This window comes from Electrophorus electricus, chromosome 4 (genome assembly GCF_013358815.1).
Source record: "Electrophorus electricus isolate fEleEle1 chromosome 4, fEleEle1.pri, whole genome shotgun sequence".
Lineage (NCBI taxonomy): Eukaryota > Metazoa > Chordata > Actinopteri > Gymnotiformes > Gymnotidae > Electrophorus > Electrophorus electricus.
This window is the reverse complement of record NC_049538.1, coordinates 7,339,583-7,364,275: the sequence shown is the minus strand read 5'-3', so window position 1 is coordinate 7,364,275 and position 24,693 is coordinate 7,339,583. Positions and strand designations below refer to the sequence as shown.

The window sequence follows — 24,693 nt, the reverse complement described above, 5'->3', positions numbered from 1 at the left end:
ATCTGGATGCAGATGTGATGGTGATGTCCCCACTCTGCTGCAGGGTGACGGTGACAGTGATGACCCCCTCTGTTGCAAGGTGACAGTGATGGTGATGTCCCGCCTCAGTTGAAGGGTGACAGTGATGGGGATGTCCCGCCTCAGTTGCAGGGTCTCCCTAAAAGTTAATTGAGAGTAAGCTAGTATTATTATTGCTGTCTCAAATAACTAAAATCAAACTAAGCAAACAACAAACAAAAAAACCCAGTTCCTTTGAAGTCTCCTCAAATAATTTTGCGATGTGAATGTTTCATTCCGGCACGTGTGGAATGCATGAAGGTTCAAAGCTCAGTTTTGTATGTTCTGTGTGGAATGAACAAACAGCGCGGAACAAAGGACCCCTTCAGCGCTGAGCTTCGCGTGCTGGATGAATGGGAAGGGCTGTGTCTCATCCCTTCTCTCTGTTATCTCCTGATTGCATCAGTTTTAAACTCATGCTGAAATTCTTTCCTTCTTGCTGGCCATTCCGAAGCAGGAGCGCGGCTGTCGCGGTGCCCTCCATGTCCCGGCCTCCTTCCCGGGAAGCTCTGCAGCGATGCCAGCGCGCCACGGCTATAATCTGACCCGACAGCGTGGACCCAGACCACCTGCTGTTGTCCAGGGCGACCCAGCTCCAGGGTACCGGGGCCCCATCTAGATCTCCACCGACCAGGGGCTGCAGGGTACCCGACTAGGGCCTTGTAGAGAAGTGGGGTGGGGGGATGGCGTGGGGAGACGTGGGTGGGGGTGGGGGTGGACGCTGGCTTTGTCTCCCCCCCCCCCCCGCAAAGACGAGCTCCTGGCTCCGGTCCCCGACAATACCCCCACACCCACTCCCCCACCTGCCTCGCTTTTGGGAAGAGGCAGGGACATGAACCATAGTGACAGCTTTGGCGCGCCTCGCACAATGCCATCGCCGGCCCTGGTGGGGGTGGGGGGTTGAGCCCCTCCGAACGGCTTCAGAAATGCAAAGGGGGTGTACACGGGAAGGGCACGTTCCCCGGAGAAGGTTTTACACGTTCACCGGTGCAGAGCACGTCCTTGTAGTGAGAGCCGATCGACAGAGAATGAAACATCACAGGATGTTAATTAGAAGCAGGACTGCAATAGGCTTAGTGCTGATCACTGGAGTGCACAAGCTCCTTAAAGCCACAGTCCAGAAGGGCTAAGACAGCAAATCAGAGCCCTCGGAGTAGCTGCAGGTCCGCTGACAGAACATGCGGTTCAGACGTACTGCACATTTCAGCAGGAGCAAGGTTGTTTGCAGTGCTTGTCGCCGTGCTAAGAACTAATGTGCAAGTTGCAGCGACTGTAATTTTGCTGATGCAACACAGGATTTCTTGTTGATTTGGATTTTATGAAAACAAAGCGATAAATCTGCTCAGATGCTACCCTGCATCAGCGCAGAAATCCTCCAGTATCTCCAGAGTGGCTGCACTAATTTGCTTTCCTGTTGTCTGGCATGTCCTGGGCCGTCACTTTTGTAGTCGGCTAACTCTCCCTGAGCGTCTGGGTAAACAGAGCATTTGGTGGAGGACGAGTGCACACACATATGAGCACAGACACACACACACACACACACACATACATGAGCACACACACACACGCACACACGAGCACACATACACATACATGAGCACACACGCACACACACACACACACACACACACACACACACACACACACACACACACACATACATGAGCACACACACACGCACACACACACACACATACATGAGCACACACACACACACACACGCACACACGAGCACACATACACATACATGAGCACACACACACACACACACATACATGAGCACACACGCACACACACACGCACACACACACACACATACATGAGCACACACACACACACGCACACACGAGCACACACACACATACATGAGCACACACACACACAAACACACACACATGCACACACGAGCACACATACACATACATGAACACACACGCGCACACACACACACACACACACACACACACACACACACACACACACACACACACACACACTCATACCCATGATAGAGCCCCAAGATGAGTTCAACTGTCTGGGGATAAGTAGGTCAACAGAGCTGAGGTAAGCCCTCTGAGAACAAGCACATTTCAATAATAACCCCACTGCTGTAGTGGAGTGTGGTGTGTGTGTGAGTGTGTGTGTGAGTGTGTGAGTGTGTGTGTGTGTGTGTGTGTGTGTGTGTGTGTGTGTGAGTGTGTGTGTGTGTGTGTGTGTGTGTGTGTGTGTGTGTGTGTGCGTGTGTGAGTGTGTGTACTCATGTATGTGTGTGTGTGTGTGTGCGTGTGTGAGTGTGTGTGCTCATGTATGTGTGTGTGTGTGTGTGTGTGTCTGTGTCGGTCTGTTTGTCTGTCTGCCTGACTCTGTGCGTGCTCTGTGCATTTGCCTTTTGTACACACCTTCCAAACGCCCCAATAGCGTTGTGACTGAACTCATTGCTTTGTCTGTAAAAAACCAACATGCACTATGAATAAAATGATCAGTTTCCATTATTAGACAGCTGCACTGTAGAAAGTATTCACACACAGCCCGTGACAGTCCACCTAGCAATGACTGAGCAATGACTGTGCGTGAGTGTGTGGGGGGGGACATGCAGTTGTTTTATAATGGGTTATTGATTGTTGGGAACGAGAGGGGGTCGGCCCTGAGGGTTTGCCCCAGCAAGCTTCTCTCCTGTCCAGAGTGAATTCAGCTCTTAACGCTCCAGCACGCGTGCACGCACGCACACATACACACACACACACACACACACATGCACAGTCATATACACACCCATGCGCATGGACATACATACACACACAGACACAGACACACACACACACACATGCCCATGCACATTCACACACACACAAATGCACATCGACACACACGCACGCGCGTACACACGCACACACACACACACACACACACACGCCTGCACGTACACACGTGTACACGCACACACTCTCTTGATGTCGGTCAGTGAGCAGCCATTGCTCACTCTGACTGGAGAAAGGGGCTGAAGCAGTACGAGACTGACACCACCGTCCTTAAGACCAGGACCTTAAACACACACCCACACACACACACACACACACATGCCCGTTCGTGTAGAGTTCCGCACACGAGTAATCATTCCTGCACCATACTCCTAATCATAACTGGTAATATGAGACAGTATTCTGTCTGTTGGTCTTGCTGTATTGGTTTACAATCTAGGACACTTTCCCTAGAAAATGAGAAAGCTTCAGTACGTTCAGAACCGATGGAAAGCAAAACAGAATGGCAGGAAATCCGGACTCCAGGCTGGGGGCGGCGCGTCCTCGTCTGAGGACTGGGCTGCAGTCATCTTCAGTGTGACTGTAAACAAATCTTACAAGGTGCTCACTTGGGCATGGACAGGTGGCTTAAATCACCCCGTCTGATATACTCCGGAAAAGTGTGTTTTCCTATCGGACTCCCTGTGTGCCAACGCTCAGAGCTGCCTGCTTCATGAAAGCTTCATGCTTCATGCTTTGAATGCAAACAGCACCTTGTCCAGTCCCTAAAGGAAGCTCCCATAATTACACCCTTGACATTGTAATGATATTTCTCTCTCTCTCGTTCTCTCACTCTCTCGCTCTCTCTTTCTTTCTGTGGTGGGGCGGTATGCTTAGCACCCCGTGTGCAGTCAAACTGCCCTGATCCTATCTTAAAAGTGTTTAGGGGAAAGAAAAAAATAAACAAGACACCGGCGACGCACGTGGATGTGCCCGCGTGCGCCAAGGTCACGCGCACATCCTCGCTGCCGCACAAGAAAGCCCGGGTCGGCGTACAAAGGGAACACGCGCAGGCGGGGCGGCCTTATGGGCGGGCGTGGGCTCTGAGCAGGCGTAGGCCCGGCCGGGATTGCGCAGGGGTTCTTGTCATTCAGGGAACGCGTCGGTATAGCCGTTATGAGTGCAGGGACTCGCTAGTGTTGAAATGGAGACGATGGATCCACGCCGTTCTTGTGTGCTTTTAATAGAAGTGCTTACTTATCAGTTCTTGCAAACTTATATTTAGTTGCTGGGCTTGGCCCTCTCTTTAAAAACGCTCTTTCCTTTCTTTCGCTTCTCTGCAGGTCAGACAATGAGGAGGGTCTCCTGGTGGGGCAATGATTGGTAGCGGAAGGTGTCCCGGCCACAGTCAAGCGGAAAAGCCCACCAAAGTCGGATTGCAGTCGGCAGCAGCGCTCCCGGTGACGACACCTGCCAGCCGGGACGTATGACTACAGCGGACGCATATTCTCTAGGATATAACCAGTTGGTCAACAGATAGCACTGCAGCGTTACCATGGAGGTGGAGAGGCAGGAAATCCCAGTGGACAGCTCTCCCTCCCAGGTTGCCCGCGGTGACGTGGACGAGGAGAAGGCCCAGGGCCACAACTGCGAGCTATGCGGCCGCACGTTCCCTTTCCTCAGCTCGCTGTCGCAGCACATGAGGAAGCACACTGGCGAGAAGCCCTACAAGTGCCCGTACTGCCAGCACCGGGCGGCGCAGAAGGGAAGCCTGAAGGCCCACATCCGCAGCCACAAGCTCGACGGCGTAAGTCCGAGCGAGGTCGCCTCGGCCGAGGACGAGGGCGTCGACAAGGAAGGGGGCGTGCCCGAGGAGCAGTGCTCCAGCCCGACGGAGAGCACCTCCGCCTGCAACAGGGTGGTGGACGGCGAGGAGGCAGCCAAGGCCAGGAAGAAAGCGGTTAAGAAGGAGAGGCCGGCCGGCGAGGGGGGCAGGCAGTGCTCGCTGTGCCGGAAGCGACTGCGGAGTCAGGCGGAGCTGGAGCAGCACATGCAGGAGCTCCACGACGCCGCGGCGGAGGAGCAGCCGCCGGCCCGGCCCGAGAGGGCGCTGCCCACCGGGGAGGATGCGGAGGATGGCACTGGGGCGGAGGAGGCCGAGGAGGAGGGAGGCGAGTTCGGTGCTCCGGCGTGGTCCCTGAGAGCGCATGAGAAGAAGCACCAGGGTGCTCCGCACCACGGCTGCCGCATCTGCGGCCGGCGTTTCCGGGAGCCCTGGTTCCTGCGCAGCCACATGAAGACGCACGCGGGCAGGGCGCGGCCCAAGAGCGACTCGGAGCAGACGGCCACCGTCAACGAGGTGCCACAGGACGAGGGGGCGCTGGCCCGCGCCGCGTGCCTGTACGAGCTGTGCGGCAAGTGCGGCAACTTCTTCCACAGCCGCAAGAGTCTGCGGCTGCATGAGCGGGTACACAAGAGGGCGGGGCAGGGGGTGGGGCAAGCGGCCGGCGACGCCCACGACTCCTCCTCCCCGCTCACCAAGAGGCGGTTCCTCGAACGGCTGAGCCTAAAGGCGGCGGGGGACGCGGAGAAGGTTTCGGCGGGGGATCTCGGCAAGCGGATCCCAGAGCTGGATCCAGTGAGCAGCTACCAGGCCTGGCAGCTGGCCACCAGGGGCAGGGTGGTGGAGGTCTCCGAGAAAGGCCTGGGCTGGGATGAGCGGCTGGCCGATGCCGACGTGGCCTACGACAGGGAGAAGGGCGAGTATGTGCTGCTCAGGCAAGACAAGCGGAAGAAGCAGCTCGACGCCTCGCCGGGAATCCCCAGCAAGAAGAAGCGGGGCGCGGCCACCCTGGGCAGCGCGGCCGCCTTCCCCGAACACCCACGTGGCGGCGGGCAGGTGCCGACCATGGACGGAAGCGCTGCGGAAAGCAGCGGTGACTCTGGATACCGCCCCTCTCCCCGCCATGGCCGGAAGAACTCCCAGAGCAAGACCTCGGAATGCTTGGAGTGTGGGAAAGGCTTCCGAACGCAGCAACAGATGGTGATACACATGCTCATAAGACATGGTGGTATGAGTAACTGCATCAACGGGGTCTCGCTGCAAGATCTCTTCAGTAAAAAACAGTCCGGTCTTCCTAAACCTGCGGACTCAACAACCACCTCAAACCACCTCAACGACCAAAGTCACCAGGACGGTACAGGTAAGGGAATTCCCCGTTTTATCCCGAAAATCTTTAGGCTGTGTCGGATCACTTGAAATGTAACGGAAACGCCCTGGAATGTTCTACAGTACATACAAAGCCTATACAATGCCAATGGGCACAAAAGGCCCCGACATCATGCCATTTCATGGTCAGTTCAAAGAGCTTTAATTATTTCATGTAAAGAGGGTGTTTTGCTGCACTTCAGATCTGTTTACACATGTCTTTTTTTTCCCTGTATGAGAATTGTTTCGCAAGCAGTCTGAGGCAGGGAGAATTGGCTGAATTATGGAAAAGGCAGGAGTGAAATCTGTACACTAGAGGGATTACAAGAGGAGTGCAAACAACAGAGAGGATATGTACTCCACTATATTACGCCCTGGTCGACCGGAGATGACACTAAAGTGAGGGATTACTGATGGCTAATATGGAGGAGGATTAGCAGTCCCATATCTACAGGCAGTACAGTTTAGAAGTACGCCAAGATTCCCTACGGGCAGTAGAGAGTTCCCTCTGTGAAACAAAGCAGTCATGGTATCAGTGAATGGACTTCTCCATTCGGTCTCCATTTGGTTAATGAGGATGAAGGACCTTAATAGTCATTCAGACACTGAGTACAGTTATGCCAAAGCTCTTATGTGTGCAAGCGTTTGGAAATTTGGGCCGCATTCACTGACTGTGTAATCCGTGCTCCTGAATGGTGGAGCAGGGAGACCTCTTGTGGGAAAAGCCTGAAGAGCAGTCAGGTCTACGAGGGGCTCGCTGTTTGTGCATGTGGTGCATGTTTGTGCGTGTGGAACGTTGGCCTGCGTCGTGGCAAAGGGCATTCTCTCGGACTCGACAGCCTCAGCCATGTACCGCTGCGTCCTGTTCAGCGAGGCCATTGAGGGGAAAAGGGGAGCTTCAGCCCAGGACCAGCAGACATGCGGCTCAACGCCACACTTCGGCGCCGTCCAGAACTAACGTAAAGATTCGGGTCCTTTTCTAGCAAGCCTGTGTCATTTTCCTTTTTACCTTGTCCTGGCGTGATGGGGTTGTTCGCTGACCCAGCTCTGCCTCTCACTTCTCTTTACGCACCAACGCCAAGTGAAACAGCTGCAGCCGGTTCTGCTCATAATGCCGGGCTGACAGACCGGGACCTGTGCTAAACCCTCGCAGCTGGTTGGCCGGTTAGCGGTGATTGCAGGGCATTAGCAGCTCCTGATTTGTCTGATTTTCTGCTTGTTTGACTGCAGGCTGGCAGGCCCTATTTGCATGCTGCTATTTCAGGACTTCCTGTCTCAACCCCTGAAGATTTTTGTGTCCTTTTATTCCTGCTCTTTCCTTTTTTATGCAGACCTTTTGTGAAATGCATGCAGCCTTCAAGGACAGAATCATGCGAAACTGAATTTCTCTCAGTTCAGCCAAGGAAAAAGCATGCAAAGGAATCATTCCTGTCACAGGTGGACACCAAATTCATTGTAAATCTTCTGTACAGGCATGAGGTACAGGGTCGGTGTCCTGGCGCTACAGAAGCCTCATTCACTGTTGTAGTGTGTGGGACAGAGTTATTTTCTACAATGAGCCTGCCACGAGACACACACACACATACCACACACACACTACAAATAACAGAAGCATTTGTTCCATCACAAAACTGCGATTCTCAAGCTAATCGGTCACGCATGACCTAGTTAATCATGTATGACCCCTCACCGTGTGCACATGCGTACTAAAACAGATACCGTTGGCATTTTATTTAGCTGTGTTGCGTATAACTCGGCAGAATGTACATTCTGGGTAATGCACCGTGTGGAGCAAAGTTCAAGGCACACAAAATGGAATGTGACATGCTGACCGTTTTTCAGCTTCTGTTCATATGTGCAGTTTTGTCAAAAAAGTGACACGTATGAGTTTATAGCCCAGGAACTGAGTCCTCTCGCTTGGATTTTTGTTTTTTGCTTGGTAATGACCAAAAACAGCCCTAGTCATCAAACAGCCAGTGGTACGAATGTCAAAAATGAATATTAGAGATGTCTTTTGTGTGTTTGTTTGTTTGTTTGTTGTTTTTAAAATCACAATTATGATCAGTCACAATTAACTATTTATTTATTTATCAATTTATTCAAAATTCCATGAAAAACATATGGTGCTAAAATTTTTAACAACTGATCCAGAATCATATGAAAATGTTTGCCAACAACAAATCCTTCATGCTGGGCAGTGTCTATTATGTATATATACTTAAAATTAAGCACGAGAAATCCGTGCATCCTGCATTTATTTTTTGAAGATAATTTAGTATAAAATACAGAACCAGTATTTAATTGAGCCACCGCTGTGTTCAGGTTCCTGTATTCCTGGCGATTCAGTTCAGTCAGCGGCGATTAAAGTTCTACATGGGCTGGAAGGGAACAGCCCCTGGGGCCTTGAAAAGGAGGGGATGGAAAGGAGAAGTCATTTCACTCTCGGCGTGTGAGAACATTTCGCTGTTGCAGGAGACGAAAACACGCAGCAATATTTGTTTTCTGGCTAGTTGATGCATTAGACCTTCCAGCTCCGTGACTCCCTTCTCTCGATTTGTACCCATCATAAGCAGATTTTGGAGACTTAGCGGTGAGTTGGTACAGGGGTGCGGCTAGGCTGATGCGCGGGAAAGGCCGTGATGATTAAATCTGTGAGAAGTTAATATGAGAGGCCAACACTTGGCTGGGAAGCTGCGCAACGGCCAGTCTGTGCTGCCAAATACAAACCAGATGGCATGAGGAGAGAGAGAGAGAAAGAGAACAAGAATGAAAGAGAGAGAATGAGAGAGTGAGAATGAAAGAGAGAGAATGAGAGAGTGAGAGAGAAAGCTACTGCTGTTTCACGGACAAACTGAACGTAAACAAACATCTCTGACAGATGAGTTGGTGGGGGAGGGGGCGGGGGGTCCAGGCTGTGGGTCCCGGCTGGGTTGCCAGGCGCTGCTCAGCTACTCCCCCGATGCCTTCCGTATGTTCACATGCTCCCTCAGCCGAGCATGTGGGAGGATGCAGCTCCACCTCACACACATGGCACCAGGCTGCAGCTGGGATGCTTGATGCCGTTTCTTGAATGTGACGCACACAGAAACTGTGGCTTTATAGTTATTACTATGAGCATGATTTGTGTTTCCTGAAAATACACTGCTTTATGCAAATGTATTAGTGTGACAGCTTGTGCAAAAATTACTATTTTAATGTGAAATTGGACTTACCATCTTGCAATAAATTTGCCTTTCAAATGTCAGAGAATGAACTTGATCCACACACTTATTCACTGTGAAAATCACGTTATAAAATGAGAGTAAAAGCCCATAGCCTGTATTATGCATTGTAAACAAATAATTACCTTAATAGACCATATAAATAAATAATCAGTAATGAAGGCTTAAATAATCAATAACCAGTGACTGCTTAAGAGGAGGCATAACCTCTCATTAGTGTGAACCCAGAAGCTAGTCTTTCCACAGTGGAGTGCTGCCATCTAGTGACCAAACACAGCACTTAACTCCTGACCGCATAAAGGTATTGCTTTGGTGAAGCTTACTATGCAAAATCATTAACTTTGCTGAGCAGCTTCAGACAATAATTAATCAGTAATGATTGTTTGAAGTGGATCTTGTGGGCACGTGACATATATGTTTCTTTTTGCAATTACATTATCTGAATTTTGCAGATGCTCTGATCCAGAGTGAAATGTATATTTAGTAGTATGACAGCATGTGTGTGCCCTGGGAATAGAACCCTCAACCTTGGTGTTACGTGTGCCTTGCTCTGCCTGCTTTTGACAACATTCTCTTTTCATTTGTGAATACTCACATTCACTTTGTGCTCTTTTTGTGCGGGCAGATAAAAAGCCATACGCCTGCGACCACTGTGACTTCAGCGCCTCGGAGCTGTCTGCCATTGCGGCCCACGTACATGTTCAGCACACTGCTGTCAGCGTGTGGGACCAGAGGCCTGAGGCCTTAGCTGACACGCCCAGCCAAAGCCACGCCCCTTCCACCAGCCATTCTGGCTTCCCCCGCCTGAGGAATGCCCTGCTCCAGCAGACCCGCTGGCCGAGCTTCTCCCCCACCCATCCGGAGAGCCCCGCCGAAGGGAAGAGCAAAGGGCACAGAGGGGCTGTCGCAGACAGATTGGACGCTGGCCTGCTGAACCTGTCCGTGGAGGTGGACGGCCCGAAAGAAGCCGCTCCGGCATCGGGTCAGAACGGGCTGGTGCGACACCAGTGCCCGTACTGTGCCCACGCCACTCTGTACCCCGAGGTGCTGTGGATCCACCAGAGGGTGGCGCACCGAGTGGACAGCGCCGCGCTGGCCCCCAAGTGGGCCCCCAGGAACAGCCTCGGCAGGCCCAAGTCGGCCCTCGACTTCAAGAGGCGCACGGGACCGCCGCCGTTCCTGGAGGGTAAGGACTGTCCGTCACTTCCCCAGGCGCGCGCTTTCCGCACCAGCTCCCCCGGGCCGAGCCGCACGGGGCCGCACAGGGACGACCCGCAGAGGGACAGCTTGGAGCTCGCGCAAGGCAAGTGCCAGCACGACGGCCCACCAGCGCGACCTGCCAAACACAAGGCCGGCAGGTCCCGGGTGGATGAGGTCCGGGTGCCCAGAAGCGATGCGGAGGCCCGCCGGAGGGTCGCCACGGGGGCGAGCGCAGTGGGACCAGCCGCGAGTCCCCAGAAGACTGGAAGCCCAAAGACAGGCAGCAGAACAGGGGAGAGTAGTCTCTTCCCCCATGAGGGACTTCGCTCCATGCTCTCCAGCAAGCACAACGCCTCGGGCCACAGAAGCCCAGCCCACCAGGCTCCGCAGGCTCCCAATAGAGCCCAACCCCGAGCCCAGGACACGCAGGCCTCAGTTGGGTATGACCCCTGGAGTAGGCTGGGCCTTGCTAAACCGTCCTCCCACTCCCAACCCAAGAGGCAGCAGGCGGCGGATGGTGCAGAAGCTCTGACAGACATATTCAGCTTCTTAAAGAAGTGCAGCCCTCATGACCTGGCCACTCTCTACCAGCATTGGGGCTTCAGTAACATCATGATGGAGCAGACAGGTAAGAGCTTGTACAGGATGTGGAGGGTTAATTCATGGGGGTTAATTATGTTTGGCAAAATAAGAGTCTTACTTACTACTTAACCTCAAGAGCTTGTATGATTATGTCAGACCTGATAACTGGTAATGCTGACTGGATTGTAAGTGTATATAATAGATAATGAATGCATTGCACCAAAGACTGAATCACAAATACATTTCATGTACTGTAATTAATTGTGTTGCTGATGAATAACAGGTGTCCCAGTGTTGTTTGACTTGTTTTTGCATAGTGAAACTGGTTTTGCAACACATTTCCTACAGCTCAAGCCCACAGAAATGAGCCAGATCTACATTACACCTATTTCTCCTGAAGAGAACGTCTAGGATTTCTTCAGTCGGTGCATTTTTAAAAATGCGATGATTTATGGATTTTGGCCCAACTTGAAATAATATAATATATTGAATATAAGGGATGTTTGTTGGCCTAATGTTTTAGAGGTGTTTATTTTAGTATTTGTGCACAGATTAATATTTACAGCAATTTTGCGGCTAATTAATATAGAATGGATTTTAGATTTTTAGACAAGTGAAGAATGCAATTTTGAAGGAATGTTTCTCAGTTATTCCAAATGTTAGGGGAAAAAACAAAGCATATTTTTCCCAGTTAAAATTAAAAAGTGATGTAGGTTGAAGGACCACCCATCCCAACAACAAATACACCAACACACATACATCGTACAGCTATGCGAACACACGCAGACACGCCCACACACGCATACGAAAGGTTAATGGAACTACTGAGTAATGTCTTCATCTCCATGCAAACTCTTAAAGTGTGCAAAACACTTAAGACGGCTATTGCTGAGAGGCATTTGCAGCTTTAAACAACAGGCTTCCAAGGCCATGGCAGTCAATCTCCATGGGTCCCGAGCGCCTCAGCACCGCAAATATGCAAAGTAACACAGAGAATGGGAGAAAAAAAAAAACAGAGCGAAAGAGCAAGAGGAGTCAAATTAAGCCACCAGCTGCTTTGAATTACTGAATCTCTGTTTCTTTTTGCCAACCAACCACCCCCTTTCCCCCCGGTTCAAAGACAATTTGCCAGGCTGGTGCTGGCTGCCGCCGCCATAGAGCTGAACTGTGGGGAGGCCGAGGAGGCCTTTGTCAGGTGTCCTGCTGGATATCGTCAGGTGTCCTGCTGGATATCGTCAGGTCCCCCTTTAGCCCTTTAAGTCACATACTATCCAGTGACCTTTCCAGCTCCGGGCCTTCCTTTTGTCTGCACTGTGCGCTGCTCTCCCTGTTAGCACAGCTCATGCATGCTAATAGCGCAGAGACTTGCGCTCACGATGAGGCACCCAGACCTCCGCTCTGCCGCCAACAGTCTCAGTCATGGCTCATCGCCACAGCAGCACGGGGCCGCCGGGGTCGGAGCAGGTAGGAGCATAGGCGCAGGTGAAGGACAGGAGCCGGGTTTTTTTTGGGGGGGGGGAGCGTTTCGGCTGGCGTGACGGCACTCTCTTTTGCGGGCCCTGAGGGGAAGCGGAAAAGGCTCCCCACTTCTGTTCACGTTAGCTCGGTGGGCCCTTATCCTGCCGCACGGGTGTCCTAGCCAATCGCCCGAGCGGCCGACGCTTGACAGAGCCAGAGCGACAGGCGGGAAAAGAGCATCCAGCTGCTCGACTGGAGGAGGAGAGAGAGGGAGCGAGAGAGCAGGAGGCAGGGCAGGGAGAGGGAGAGAAACGCACACCTGACATGTGACATAGTAGCGTAGATGAGGGCACATCACAGGGCGAGGTTTTTAATTCGCGGTAATTTATGCGGCCGTGTGGGGCTGTGTACACGTCAGCCTGTCAGAACTGTTCGCACGATACAGCCAGACAGCTCCTCATCCAGGCCCTGAAGGTAGCTCACATAATGACACATTAGACATACTAATGATGTTTGCTTCTCTCTCTCTCGCTCTCTCCCTCTCCTTCTTTCTCCTCTCTCTCTTTTTTGCTATCTCTCGTGTATTTTTTTTTACATGTTTTCCCTCTCCAACTTAGTTTCTCTTTCTCTTTGTTTATTTGTTTTGTGTGTGTGTGTGTGTGTGTGTGTGTGGTAGGGATGGTGAGCTCAGGGCAACATCAGGGGGAGCATGTCTGTCCAGTGTGCGGGAAGAGCTTCAGCCAGCCCAGCCATTACCGCACACACATGAGATCCCACACAGGTAAAAGCGCGCACACACACACACACACACACAGCACATGTGTGAGATTAAAACAACTAAAAACACAGCCAACATCGTAAACATGCACTTAAGACTAACAAACTTTTATTTCTGGCTAAATTGCAAAGTTCAAGCCACTAAATTCAAAGCACTCGCACCTCCCTCTCCCTCTCTGTGTGTGTGGGTGTGTGTGTGTGTATGTATGCATTTGTGAACGATCCCTCTGTCCTTGGATGAGACAGTCTGTTCCTTTTTTTTCTCCTCCACAAACATATTTGTGTGTGACCTGTGAAAAAATTGTATACATTATTAATCAGATGTCACTTATGGAGATGTTTTTGCGCATGCTAATGAGCTCAGCAGTCACTAGTCCAACATGATGTCCGTCAAATGCTCACTGAGCGTATGTCACAGTACGTCCCAGTCAAACCGCCAAGAACATTCTTTAGTGGACACTTGTATTTTCAAACCAGCTTGCCTTAAAATCCTCACAGACTTATACACAACGCAAGTGTAAAAGACTTATGTGCCATCTGTTGTTAGCAGCTCTTTCTGTTAAAAATCAGTTTAAACCACACAGAAAAGTCACTGTTGTGCTCTGACTCTACTTCACTCACAGAGAAGTATTCATTTGCATAAACATACAATTGTCTAAACCGTTACAAGAATAATCAACAAGCTCATGTTGCAATCGCGTGTCTTTAGAATGCGCTAAAGTAGCTTTAATTAAAAATAACGAGGTCGAGTTCAATCAGTAACTTTCCAAATGAACAAGCTTTTCTTCACCGCATTAGACAGGAAGGCAGCACAAGAAATACACAAGTTCCTCAGAAGAACGTGAGAAGGTCGCTGGTGCTAGCCGGCGTGATACCCGGTGACAGAGGCCAAATGCTACATTATACCGAAGGAGGCTTCTCTCCACACATGGAGCGCTAATCAACGCCAGCAGTGATCGCTTGCTTCAGCGTGAGATTCCAAATGAAATGGGGCAGCGGCCCCAGGCCTCCATTAGCATACGCGCTAACTCTGTATGTCAGCCTAAATTGGTAGTTCCAGCTCACTGTCTGCTGCCACTGCGCTAACTGGTGATGCTAATCTGAGGCTAATGCTGGATGAGCGACTGAGGCTTTCCTTCCATCTCACCACTCTTAAAGGGGCTAGATGTCGTAGTTCTGTTTATAAATGATCAGCATGTTCCTAAATTAATGTCATAAACTAGTTAAAAATGTAAAGGGTACCAAATGGAATATGCCAGTTACTTCTGAAGGTGATCTAAGATAACTGCCAGCTCTTGAACAATTGTGTGTTTATGGACATAACCTTGTTTCTGTGAATGAAAGGCTGCCAAACGGAGCTGAAATATTGACCATGTGCATATATTTCTGAAGTAGATTCCACCCAAATCTATGATCCAGTGTGTCATATCAAATTATAAATACATTGTGCAGCACACAGTTTGCATTATTAATCCCACATGTTACATGTGGGGTGTTACATATGAAGTGATGGCAGTCTAGGACCTCTTTTTTGTCATTCAAAGAAAAAGTAAATAATCCCACATTATGTTTCATTCATTAAAGGCTGCCAGAAAGATAGCCCAAAGGAGTGAAATACCATATACCAAAATGTCACACAGGATAACCCATGACTGCCAGCTCAGGTTGTGTAAGGATGCACTACGTGGTCAGTTACAACTTTCAGGGACTTTTATTGAAAAGCATAATAAATCATCTTTGCTGCTCAGACTGAATAAGCTGCTTAAGAAATGTCAGCAAGTACAGAGCCCTCGAGCAAGGCTCGTGAGGTTGCCACACTCCTGGGAGAATGAACAAGAAAGCCGCATGATTCTAGACTTCGCTCATGACCTTAACCACCTCCTGGGACAATCTTGTCCATGTACACTCTTTATATGACAAACAGCTGGTCCGTCAAATGAAAATTATTAATACAGACCACATAAAGCTTTAGTGTCTGCATTGGGCAAAAAAAAACCCCAGAGTCTTTGATCCTACTCTGAAACAAAAGGGCGTGTAACGAAGTCCAGTTCAATGAGCTGACCAAAATCACAAGCAGAGAGAGTTTCTGGCATAACGGCTGGGTTTGTGCACACACAACATCTAGGGCATTAGGTTTAAAATGGTAACAGTCAGCATGCACAGATAAAGTATGAGGCTCCTAAACATATTTTGCTGAAGCTGTAGTAAGCAAGAAGGCAGCTTTCAGTGATAGCTATTTGTGGTCCATCCATATTGTAGGTACGAAGGGAGCTAGAATTATGTCAAGATGCCACATCTTCATATATGGACTTTTTCTCTGCTACAGTCTCTGAGCTACTTTTAGGACTTGGGTAGCCAGGGGATGTACCCCACAGACTCACTAACCACTTTCACATGAGGGCAGATTACTTGGTAGAGGGTGTTTCATATTAATCATAAAGTGGGGCATATTTCTTCTAAGTGACTAGTCCTGAATATGCACCATGCCTGAACGGGGACACAAGAGTGAGTCTCCTGCCTTAAAAAGCAGGTCTGTCTTTGCTGAAGTTTGATGTAGATCTCATACCCAGAGGTTCTGCATCTCCAGAACCCTTGGCCTGTCCCTAGGAAAGATACGGCCAATGTACTAGCTCCTAGTGGAGCAAATTACCTGAGAGCAGACCACCTTGGAGGCTGTTGCACCAAGGTCAAAAAGGGTTTCCAAGTGGTGCATGGAAAAGCATTTGACTATTCATCAGGAGATCATGAGTTTGATGGTGCTACAGCCATCTGTGGTGGGGAGCCTGAGAGAGCAAAATTGGCTTTGCTGTCAGGGAGGGAGATGTGACATAATCTCTCTCTCCCCTGTCAGTCACAGCGACACTGTGACATGGGTGTCTGTGAGCTGATGCATCAGAAGGGTGCAGATAGTGTGATCCTCTGAGTGTGTTGATCTCCACTATGAGGTTGTTTGGGCTGCATCTTGAAAGGATGTAGTGAGTGGTGATTGGAGGATGCATGAGGCAGTCCTTGCCATCCCTGGTTGGCAGCTGTTGTGTGACAGAGGAAAATTAGCTGGCTATGACTAAAATTGGGGAAGAATCAGGGAGAAATAATAAACTGAATAATAATAATACTTGAGAGTAGCACTTTTCAAGAACCCAAAAACACTTACATTCACAGATATACAATACAAGAGGCATCAGGAAACACAACAGACATAGTAATACCAGGATAAGGTTATTGAAATAGACATGGAGATAGCACAGTGGAAAGTCAGGGATACAGTAACCTTGAGAAAGGTCATAGGCTAGGGAACAAAGGTAGGTTTTAAGGATGGATTTATATATTGAGAGGGAAGTAGATTGATGAACATACAAGGGGAGATAATGCTGGAAAATGCTTGGTCAGCGAAGGTGTAAAGGTTAGATGTAGGAACAGTGAGGAGCCCAGCATAAGAAGACCTGAGAGAACAACTGTGCTTATAGTGAAGAAGTTTGTACAGAATGTGGCCTGGGAAGGTGTTCTCCAAGTTATGAGACTGTTCTCCAAGTTATGAGGCCTAGTTTTTATTCCTGTAATCCACAGTGATGTTTTAGCGATTACAGCCTCTATTTGAGCAAGAGTATATGTACCAGTTTACAAGTACCTCAGAATTTGGAGGCCCTTTTGTGGGTTCAAAGCAGCATTGACACACCTTGTGAAGGAGCACAGACCCAGACAGGCCAAATATACCTATTCAAAAAGCTCTGTCATGAAGGCAAACATCGGGAATTTCTTATGGTTCATGTGGATAGGAATATGGAAGTGAAACATGTGCAAGTCTGAACCTCTGTAAAGTCCATGTTTGTGAACCAGTCTCCATTTGACAAAGATTGAAATATTGGCTTGATGGAGAACATCTTAATCTAACTGAATGGAGTTAACAATTCAGCAGTGTCATGTGCAAGATAGGGTCATAGTCCCCATCCTTTTTTAGAACTAGAAAGTAACTTGAATAGATTCCAGTTTGGGGTTTCTGTTTGAGCTCTTCAAGCTGCCCTATCTCTCTGAGTGCTCACTGTCTTAGGAGCAAGGTTATTTCCTGCTATAGTGTCTGTTACTTCTCTGTGTCTGACATATGAAAAACTAGAACAGCCTTGAACATCTTGAACGTGGGCGGATGGCTCTTCAAATGTAGCAGGCAACCAAAACTCACTGTGGACAGAATCTGCAGAACGGCAGAACACCTCTTACATGTCTCGATCTGACTTTGAGAGAAGCCTTGTGAGTGGGTCTTAAGACAGACAGAAAAATGGGATTGGCTTTGTTGCTGGAGCTTCCCAGTGTCTTTGGCTACATTTAGAGCAAGGCCTTCCAGAACAACCAGACACTGACGTGCAGGACTGAAACTCTGTCATCAGTGTTTCTGGTGTGCCAGGTGCATGATGGCTTGCAAGTCTTTACAAAATAAACATAGCAGTGGTATTCGAGAGGCATACCACTAATATGTTGGCCTGCTAATACACAAAAGACCTTCTTAAGCCATGGATGTTGCATTGCAGTTTGTAGGGCATGAAAGGTCTTGGCCAACTAGGGCTATTGGGAGAAGAACCAAAGCCATGATAGAATCATCCAGTGAGCTTCCTTTGATGTGACTGCTTCTAATTTCTCACCTGCAGAGAGAACTCTTGGTGTTCTGTAGGAACACTGCGCCAACATCTAAACTGGTCCCCAAGAAAGGAGGAGTAGAGGACGTCAAATTGTCAATTCTATTCAGGTTGCTAAAAGCCATCCTTGTCCTCGTGGACATTATAGGGGTCTAGATGAGCTTGCCTGCTCCTCTGACAATGGCTCTTGTTTAACAGGTGGCATACTTCCAGAGCGCTTGACAAGTTGTTTCATCATCCTTCACCTTCACTAGAGAACCCATTGTGACATCGTGACTCTCGTGCTTTCTTTCCTTGCCACACGTCTTGTCTGGAGAGGAGGACTTGGCAGGGCATGAGGCTTTATTGTCAGTATAATCAACAAGGGCCACCTGGGTGGCTGGTGGGATGGCTGAAGCTTCTTAATCGGACAGATGCATTGTCTCCCTCTTCTTTGCTCCCCTTGCACAGTAGTGCACGTGTAAAGAAGGGAAGGCAATGTGGGCAATGTGGGGTCTGCTCTAGCTGCCAGATCATAGTCTCCTCCTAGGCATGTAACACAAGGGAATTATGTAGGTGCCCTCTACCAGGGAATTGGGACTGCAATATTACCACAGAAATCATAGTAAGCTGTTCGGGAGCAATGCTTAACTCTGTGTAGGGTAATGCAAACTACTGTAAACTTTATTAGTGGTTTGAACAAGCCCACTAGTTTAGTTGGACACCAGGAGGCTTAATCTGTTGCTGGAAAACACCAATTAGTGTCACTGGCACCAAGCTATGGTAGCAGTGTAATGGCACCAGACTGTGGTAGCAGGAATTCCAGATGTGGTACCAGACATGGCATATAGGCTTAATTATTTAATTGTTCATCAATTGTTATTCATATTTCTTTACGTATTTATTTTATTATCATTGTTTTTCACTTACCTCACAGGGAGTGGTTTCATGGCTGAGAAATACAGTACAGCATACAGGCTGGAATTGTTGGAGTGAACGAACAGAAACAAAATTATGTCCATGTGTTCTGCTCATAAGTGATTGGCTCACTCTACAAACTTAGAGCAGGGAGTGGGAAATACCACCCTGCAGCCTTGCTTCTTGGATGCTAACCCATTTAGTTAGGCTAGCTATTAGCTGCGTACACAGGTGAAAGAAAGTGCCTTTAAAAGCTTTTTAACTAGAAAATGATGTGGGAAATTGGTAGTAAATTTGTCTACCAGCTTTGTGACCAAAGCCATAGACACCACAGTTCCAGTGAAGAAGACTCTTGAAGTTGACCCAAGTGACATTAGGGATTTTTTTTTTTTAAAAAGGACAATTGATCATTGTTTTGCTATAGTCTAATTCAGATTCTTCACATATGTTTGGGTTAATACTTAAGCCCTTTGGGCTAGCCATCTGGCAGCCTTTCTTGAATGAAACATCTGGAAGCCTGAGAGCAATTATTTGTTTAATTATATAAGTAAAACTTTAATTGGTCTGTATATTTTGTTGTTTATTCTGAAATTAGTAAAATGATGTGGAACAGTGGCTTGAGACATTTCTTTAATGTATAATTGCACTTGCAATACTTATGTAATAGTATCAAGAAAAATAATTTCAACTTAAGTTTTATTTATTTATTTATTCATTTAGTACTTTATTTGTGTTCTTAACTGGGCCCCTTATTCCTGCAGTGTTATTAGAGTCCAATGGACTCAAAGGAACTGAAGTCCAACCTCTGCAGAAGCCCCCCAACAAGTATGTTGCATTTTTCGTTTGGTTGTTTGGGGTGTGTGTGTGTGTGTGTGTGTGTGTGTGTGTGTGTGTGTGAGGGTAGGTGGGAGTGTTTGTGAATAGGTCTCATTCATTTGTATTGTTACCCCTTTTCTACATTCTCCACTGTGCCATGTGCTGTGATGTCACTTGAGCCATTACCCACGACACTATGACCATCACTGGCACAGAACCTTCTAAAAATAAACAGCTTCCATTGTATGTGCCAGGCGTTCCCTGAAAACTGGAAGGACAAATGGATTGCATCTGCCTTAACAATCAAAGATCTGCCCCACTGCAGTGAGGGTGCCTTACTTAATGAATTACTCCCTTTGCATGTGTTGCATACGACGAATGGTGAAATCAGGGAGAGAGGAAAGGTCAAATTAAATATGTATCCTAGCCTCTGTGCAATGTACTGACAATAACCTTTAATGTAATTAAGTGGGTTGTGTTTTGGACGGGATCTCACTTTATTTTCCCCTGGGGAGCTGGGGCGACTGCCCCAGGAGGAGTGCTCAGACCTTATCATCCTGCTACCGAGACTCAGATAGTCTTGATTAATAGTGTCTGTCTCATTTTTTCATGAGACGTGATTTATGATAATGCTCCCTTTTTCAGCCTCTCGGAATGACAATTATTTCCTAGTGGATAATTCATTCATTTTTCAAAAATAATAATATGGAGCAATTGAATGGCAGACCCATTTGTTCTGCGCTGGAGTGGGGGGATATTTTTATGCAATTGCGCAAGGACAACGCTGTGCATCAGTCTAATTAAACAGAGAAAGTGGAACCCGGACAATTAGACTTGTGCCGAGCCTTCGAAAGAGACGGGTGGAGGGGAGAGCAAGGTGTGTGTGTGCTTGTCAAGTTCACCTCTCTTCTGCAAACTTCATGTGCCCAGACTTTCGACATCCGCCGTTGGTATGACGTTTTATGGCTCAGGGGAAGCCAGGCAGTGATACTTGTGTCTGTGGGTTTGTGTGTTTCTACGAGCAGCTGACAGAAACAGAAAACAAAAGGCTGAAGTCCCCTCAGGGGGAACAGTCAACCGTCTCCATATGGCATGTCATCAGCCCATCAATCATGCTCACGGCCCCTCCCCTCCACACTCCCAACCTGCCTCTGTTTTCTCTCTTTTTTTAAAAAAGAGGAAAGAGGAAAGGTATCACTTTGACAACCTGCTCACCAGCCACCGTCTCTCTTCTACTCGCTGTGCCTCGTCCCGTTGCTGACCTCGGCCTGCCCTTGTGTGTGTTTGTTCCAGGTGAGAGACCATTCCGGTGTCAGTACTGTTCCTACAGCGCCACCCAGAAAGGCAACCTGAAGACCCATGTCCAGACAGTGCACCGGCTCACCTTTGACAGCGCCCAGTACCCTGACAGGAATCTCCGGCATGCCCCCTCAGATGACCCCTCACTCCCTTCCAGCCCTGGAACATCGCACACAGCCCCCACCTCCTGAAGAGGGTCAGGAGAATGAGGAGACTTCTGTTACGTGGTTTTAGGAGCGCATATCCATCGAACGCTCTGTCATCTCTTCATGTGGAAGGTGTTTAAGTTTAAAGAATTAACCAAGGAGAGCAGGTTTTCCTAACGTATAACATTTAACTGTACATAACATTGGTTTGTTCAATAGCTCTTAGTTTGTTTCTGTGTTTCAGTCTTGTTTGGAATCTGATGTCAGATTTTCACCTGAGGAATACAAACCTAGCCACTTTTACAGATAAAACAGCAATGACATGTTTACAACATGTCCCCTTTTCTCTTAACCTGAAGCCATTTCATACTTGAGATTAAAAAGACTCATAGAAAGTGCTGTCATTAAGAAATGTCCTAAACCCAGGGACAAGTACATCGGTGGATCTTATACTTGAAATGCTGCTTGCAAATGCCCAGGATGACATGTTATAAATTGAACTGGTAGCCTTAGATATTGTGTGTGTGTGTGTGTGTGTGTGTGTGTGTGTGTGTGTGTGTGTGTGTGTGTGTGTGTGTGTGTGTGTGCGCGTGCGTGTGTTCCATGTTCTACTCCTCAGGACTTCAGTTAGATACAGTTCCAAAGTCTGCATTTTTTCCACTAGCCTGGGAGTGAACAGGCAAATAATTTGGTTTGGCATAGACTTGGCATTAAATTCAAAATTTGTCACAACATTGTGTATCATGATTTCAGGGAGTACACAGTGTATACAATCTAAGTACATAAAAATAGTAGGTGAAGGTTTCTTAGTCCATTTAGGGTATTGCCCTGTTTTTCAGAACGGTTGGTTTTCCAGAGACTATTTAAAAGTAGTTTTAAACTTAACGGGACTGGTCCAATACGTTTATTTGTTTCTGAAATGAAAGCTATTAGGTAGATATCTAAGGAACATAAGGAAGAGGTAGATATGTCAAATGTTGTGGTGTGAAATGACCATATGAACAAAATCTGCATCATGCTGCGTTGTCAGTTCTGACTTTGATTTAGCATAGCTGCTTTATTGTTTTTCCCTTGAATTTAGGCAGTTTCCAATTATTGTATCCAAAAAGAGGAAAAAGAAAACACAGTATCAACAGCAACAGGACTCTCCTCTGTCTAAGCTTATGGCAAAATAAAGCCATGGTGGGATTTTTCTCAATATTGCTGGAGGATATTGAATATAAATGTACAGAACTGGGATTTCTCCGTCAATAATCACATTTAAGTTATTGCATTACAGAGACTAGCTTAATAGCTCAGACCAGATCTATAGTTGGAGAGGTAGTGTGTTTTATAATGACTCTAAAAAGCTTTAGAATGCCATATTTTTAGAGGTTAAAGGTTAAAGAAATTCATGGCCATATATTTCTATGAAGGTTGAATAATATAATTAGGCATTTGCATATTTAGTTATACACGTTTGTGTAAGTTTAAACACATCCTTATATTTACAGTAGTCAGTAATGAACATTTATCTTAATATTAAAATCTCCTGATTTCAGTGAATATGCTGAATACTAGAGTTAGAAATAGTTATCGGTCCCACAGTATATAAGTGGTCCTTAAGGTAATGTTTTATGTACACCCATAATGTGAATCTTGGGTACACTACTGCACGGCAGGGGTCTGTGATTAACATGAATTCCCCCATACACATCCTCTGCACACCTGCCCAAAGTTATAATGACAGTGTCTAGGCACAGTCTATTGTAGAGTGGGACACAGTAATCGCAAAGACATCCCCAAATTGAGCATCAAAAACGTCCCTCCCCGTTGGTTGTATGATGAACTAAGACCGATGAGTACTAGAATGCAAGAGTCTAAAGAAGGAAATAGCACCAGTTGAAAGATTGACTAAAAAATGTATTTTTAGTTTTTTTTTCTCTCTTTTATGTAACATTAATTTTGTGCTTTTGAGTAGCTGTAGGTGAATGTATGGACATGTTGTGGTATGAGGGTTTTTTCCTGGATTTATTATAACTCAGTGAAGTACACAAAAGTGTCAGTTATCATCCTTGGATCACTTCTGTTTCGAATAAACTGTCCACTGTTTAAGTTTTAAATCTCCCAAAATAAAGTTTACCTCTGATATTTCATCTGCATGGTTTTTACTATACTATACTATAATTTGTACTAAGAGCCTGGACTATTACTAGTCAGTCTACATGCATCAAGCACCACCAATGCATGTTTGCTACAAAACCTTGCAAGAAAGATCAAACTGTACTCCTGGAAACATGCAACTGCTTATTATGACACTATACATTCGACTCCTCCATCCTTGACCATTTTATGTCACACGTGTTCAATTATATTAGCAATGAAGGCCTTCGCAGTGGGACTGCACTGAATATTGATCTGCTCCACTTGTGCATGCATAGCTTCTGCTACATCTGTGTGCTGTGACAAATAGGTTAGGATTACACTGCTTCTCCCGGTGCACTAGATATCCTAGTTCTAGTTAAGGGGCCTCCAAGGGGTATGCCACCATCTTGACCAAAATAAAACCCAGACTGGGAACTGAATGGTTTAACTCAATGGGTGAAGGACAATCTTATATATGTTCAAATATAGCATCCACTAGGTTGGTCAAACATAGCACTTAGATATTTAAATGTGTGCCTTGGAACTTTAAACTTATCAATGTACTGTGTAATGCTGACTAGGTAGGTAGCTGTATCACACTTTATATCCCCACAAAACAAACTAACAAACAGAAACTGCTTGGATTTACTATATCTAATTTTATTTCATTTGAATTTTGATCAATCTAAATACATTTTAAAATCTTATTGTCTGATTAATATGCTCCAGGAAATAATATGCTCAATTCCACCAAGTCATATGATTCATGTAGCCAATCATGTATTCAAGCCTTGTTTTTAATTGGCTGAGGTTTGAAGGGTGGCTCCACCCATCAACCCATTTGGAGCAAGTTTTATCCACTGCACCGGCCCATAGCTCCCTCCCATATACATCGGAGTTCAGAGGTCGGGGCAGTTCTTTGGAACTCGCAGCAGCAGTCAAGGACATCGTCACTGCATCTGAAGGAGAGAGTGAAGGGATGCTAGGGGGCTGCGCGCAAGGCCTTCATCAGCAGGCCGACAAAAAGGCCAAAGGAATTTACAGCGCTTCAAGTGTTCCCGACACCCCGACGGCTACCGTGGCTGAAATATGTAAATATGACGCTAATCAAACGATCTGGAATTGCAAATGCCACAGAGAGGTCGTGACCCGGAGCCTTGCTAATGGAGGGTTTAGGGCGTCAGCGGAGCAGGCTGGAGTGACGGGTACCGCGGGGTTGGGAGCGGAGAGCAGACCCCTGGCGGACGACCTCTGCCTGCAGGCCCCTCACCACGCTGACAGTAATGAATGGAGAGAGCTGTTTATGCATATCAACGATTATTTACACCCAAACAGCTGAGAGAGCGGACGCAGTCATCAGGGACGCACACGCTCACTTCACTTCACCTCACAGGCCTGCTGTCAAATATGAGGCCAGCAGCCAAGAGGATGGCGCCCTGTGTGTGGAGCCCCTCATTTTCGAAGCTGACACACAGATTGCATTGGTTTCAGATACTAAAAACATCGTTTTATGTTTAACTGTAATCAAAAAAGTAGTTCTGA

General features: G+C 47.5%; 1 protein-coding gene across 3 annotated transcripts in view; it reads left to right on the top strand.

Moving 5' to 3' along the window:
* znf516 (zinc finger protein 516) overlaps nt 1-23,155 on the top strand; it is a 36,906-nt gene extending 13,751 nt beyond the window's left edge. For 2 of the 3 annotated variants that reach the window (XM_027019567.2, XM_035525352.1), the window contains exons 2-5: nt 4,139-5,998; nt 9,850-11,052; nt 13,141-13,245; nt 20,876-23,155. In XM_027019567.2, the coding sequence (XP_026875368.2) occupies nt 4,351-5,998; nt 9,850-11,052; nt 13,141-13,245; nt 20,876-21,072 (3,153 nt within the window). In that variant the 5' untranslated portion in view covers nt 4,139-4,350 and the 3' untranslated portion in view covers nt 21,073-23,155. Of the gene's footprint in view, nt 1-4,138; nt 5,999-9,849; nt 11,053-13,140; nt 13,246-19,527; nt 19,592-20,875 lie in introns of all 3 variants that reach the window. The other variant, XM_035525353.1, reaches the window with a different exon arrangement.
* Nucleotides 23,156-24,693: the final 1,538 nt, after the last annotated feature.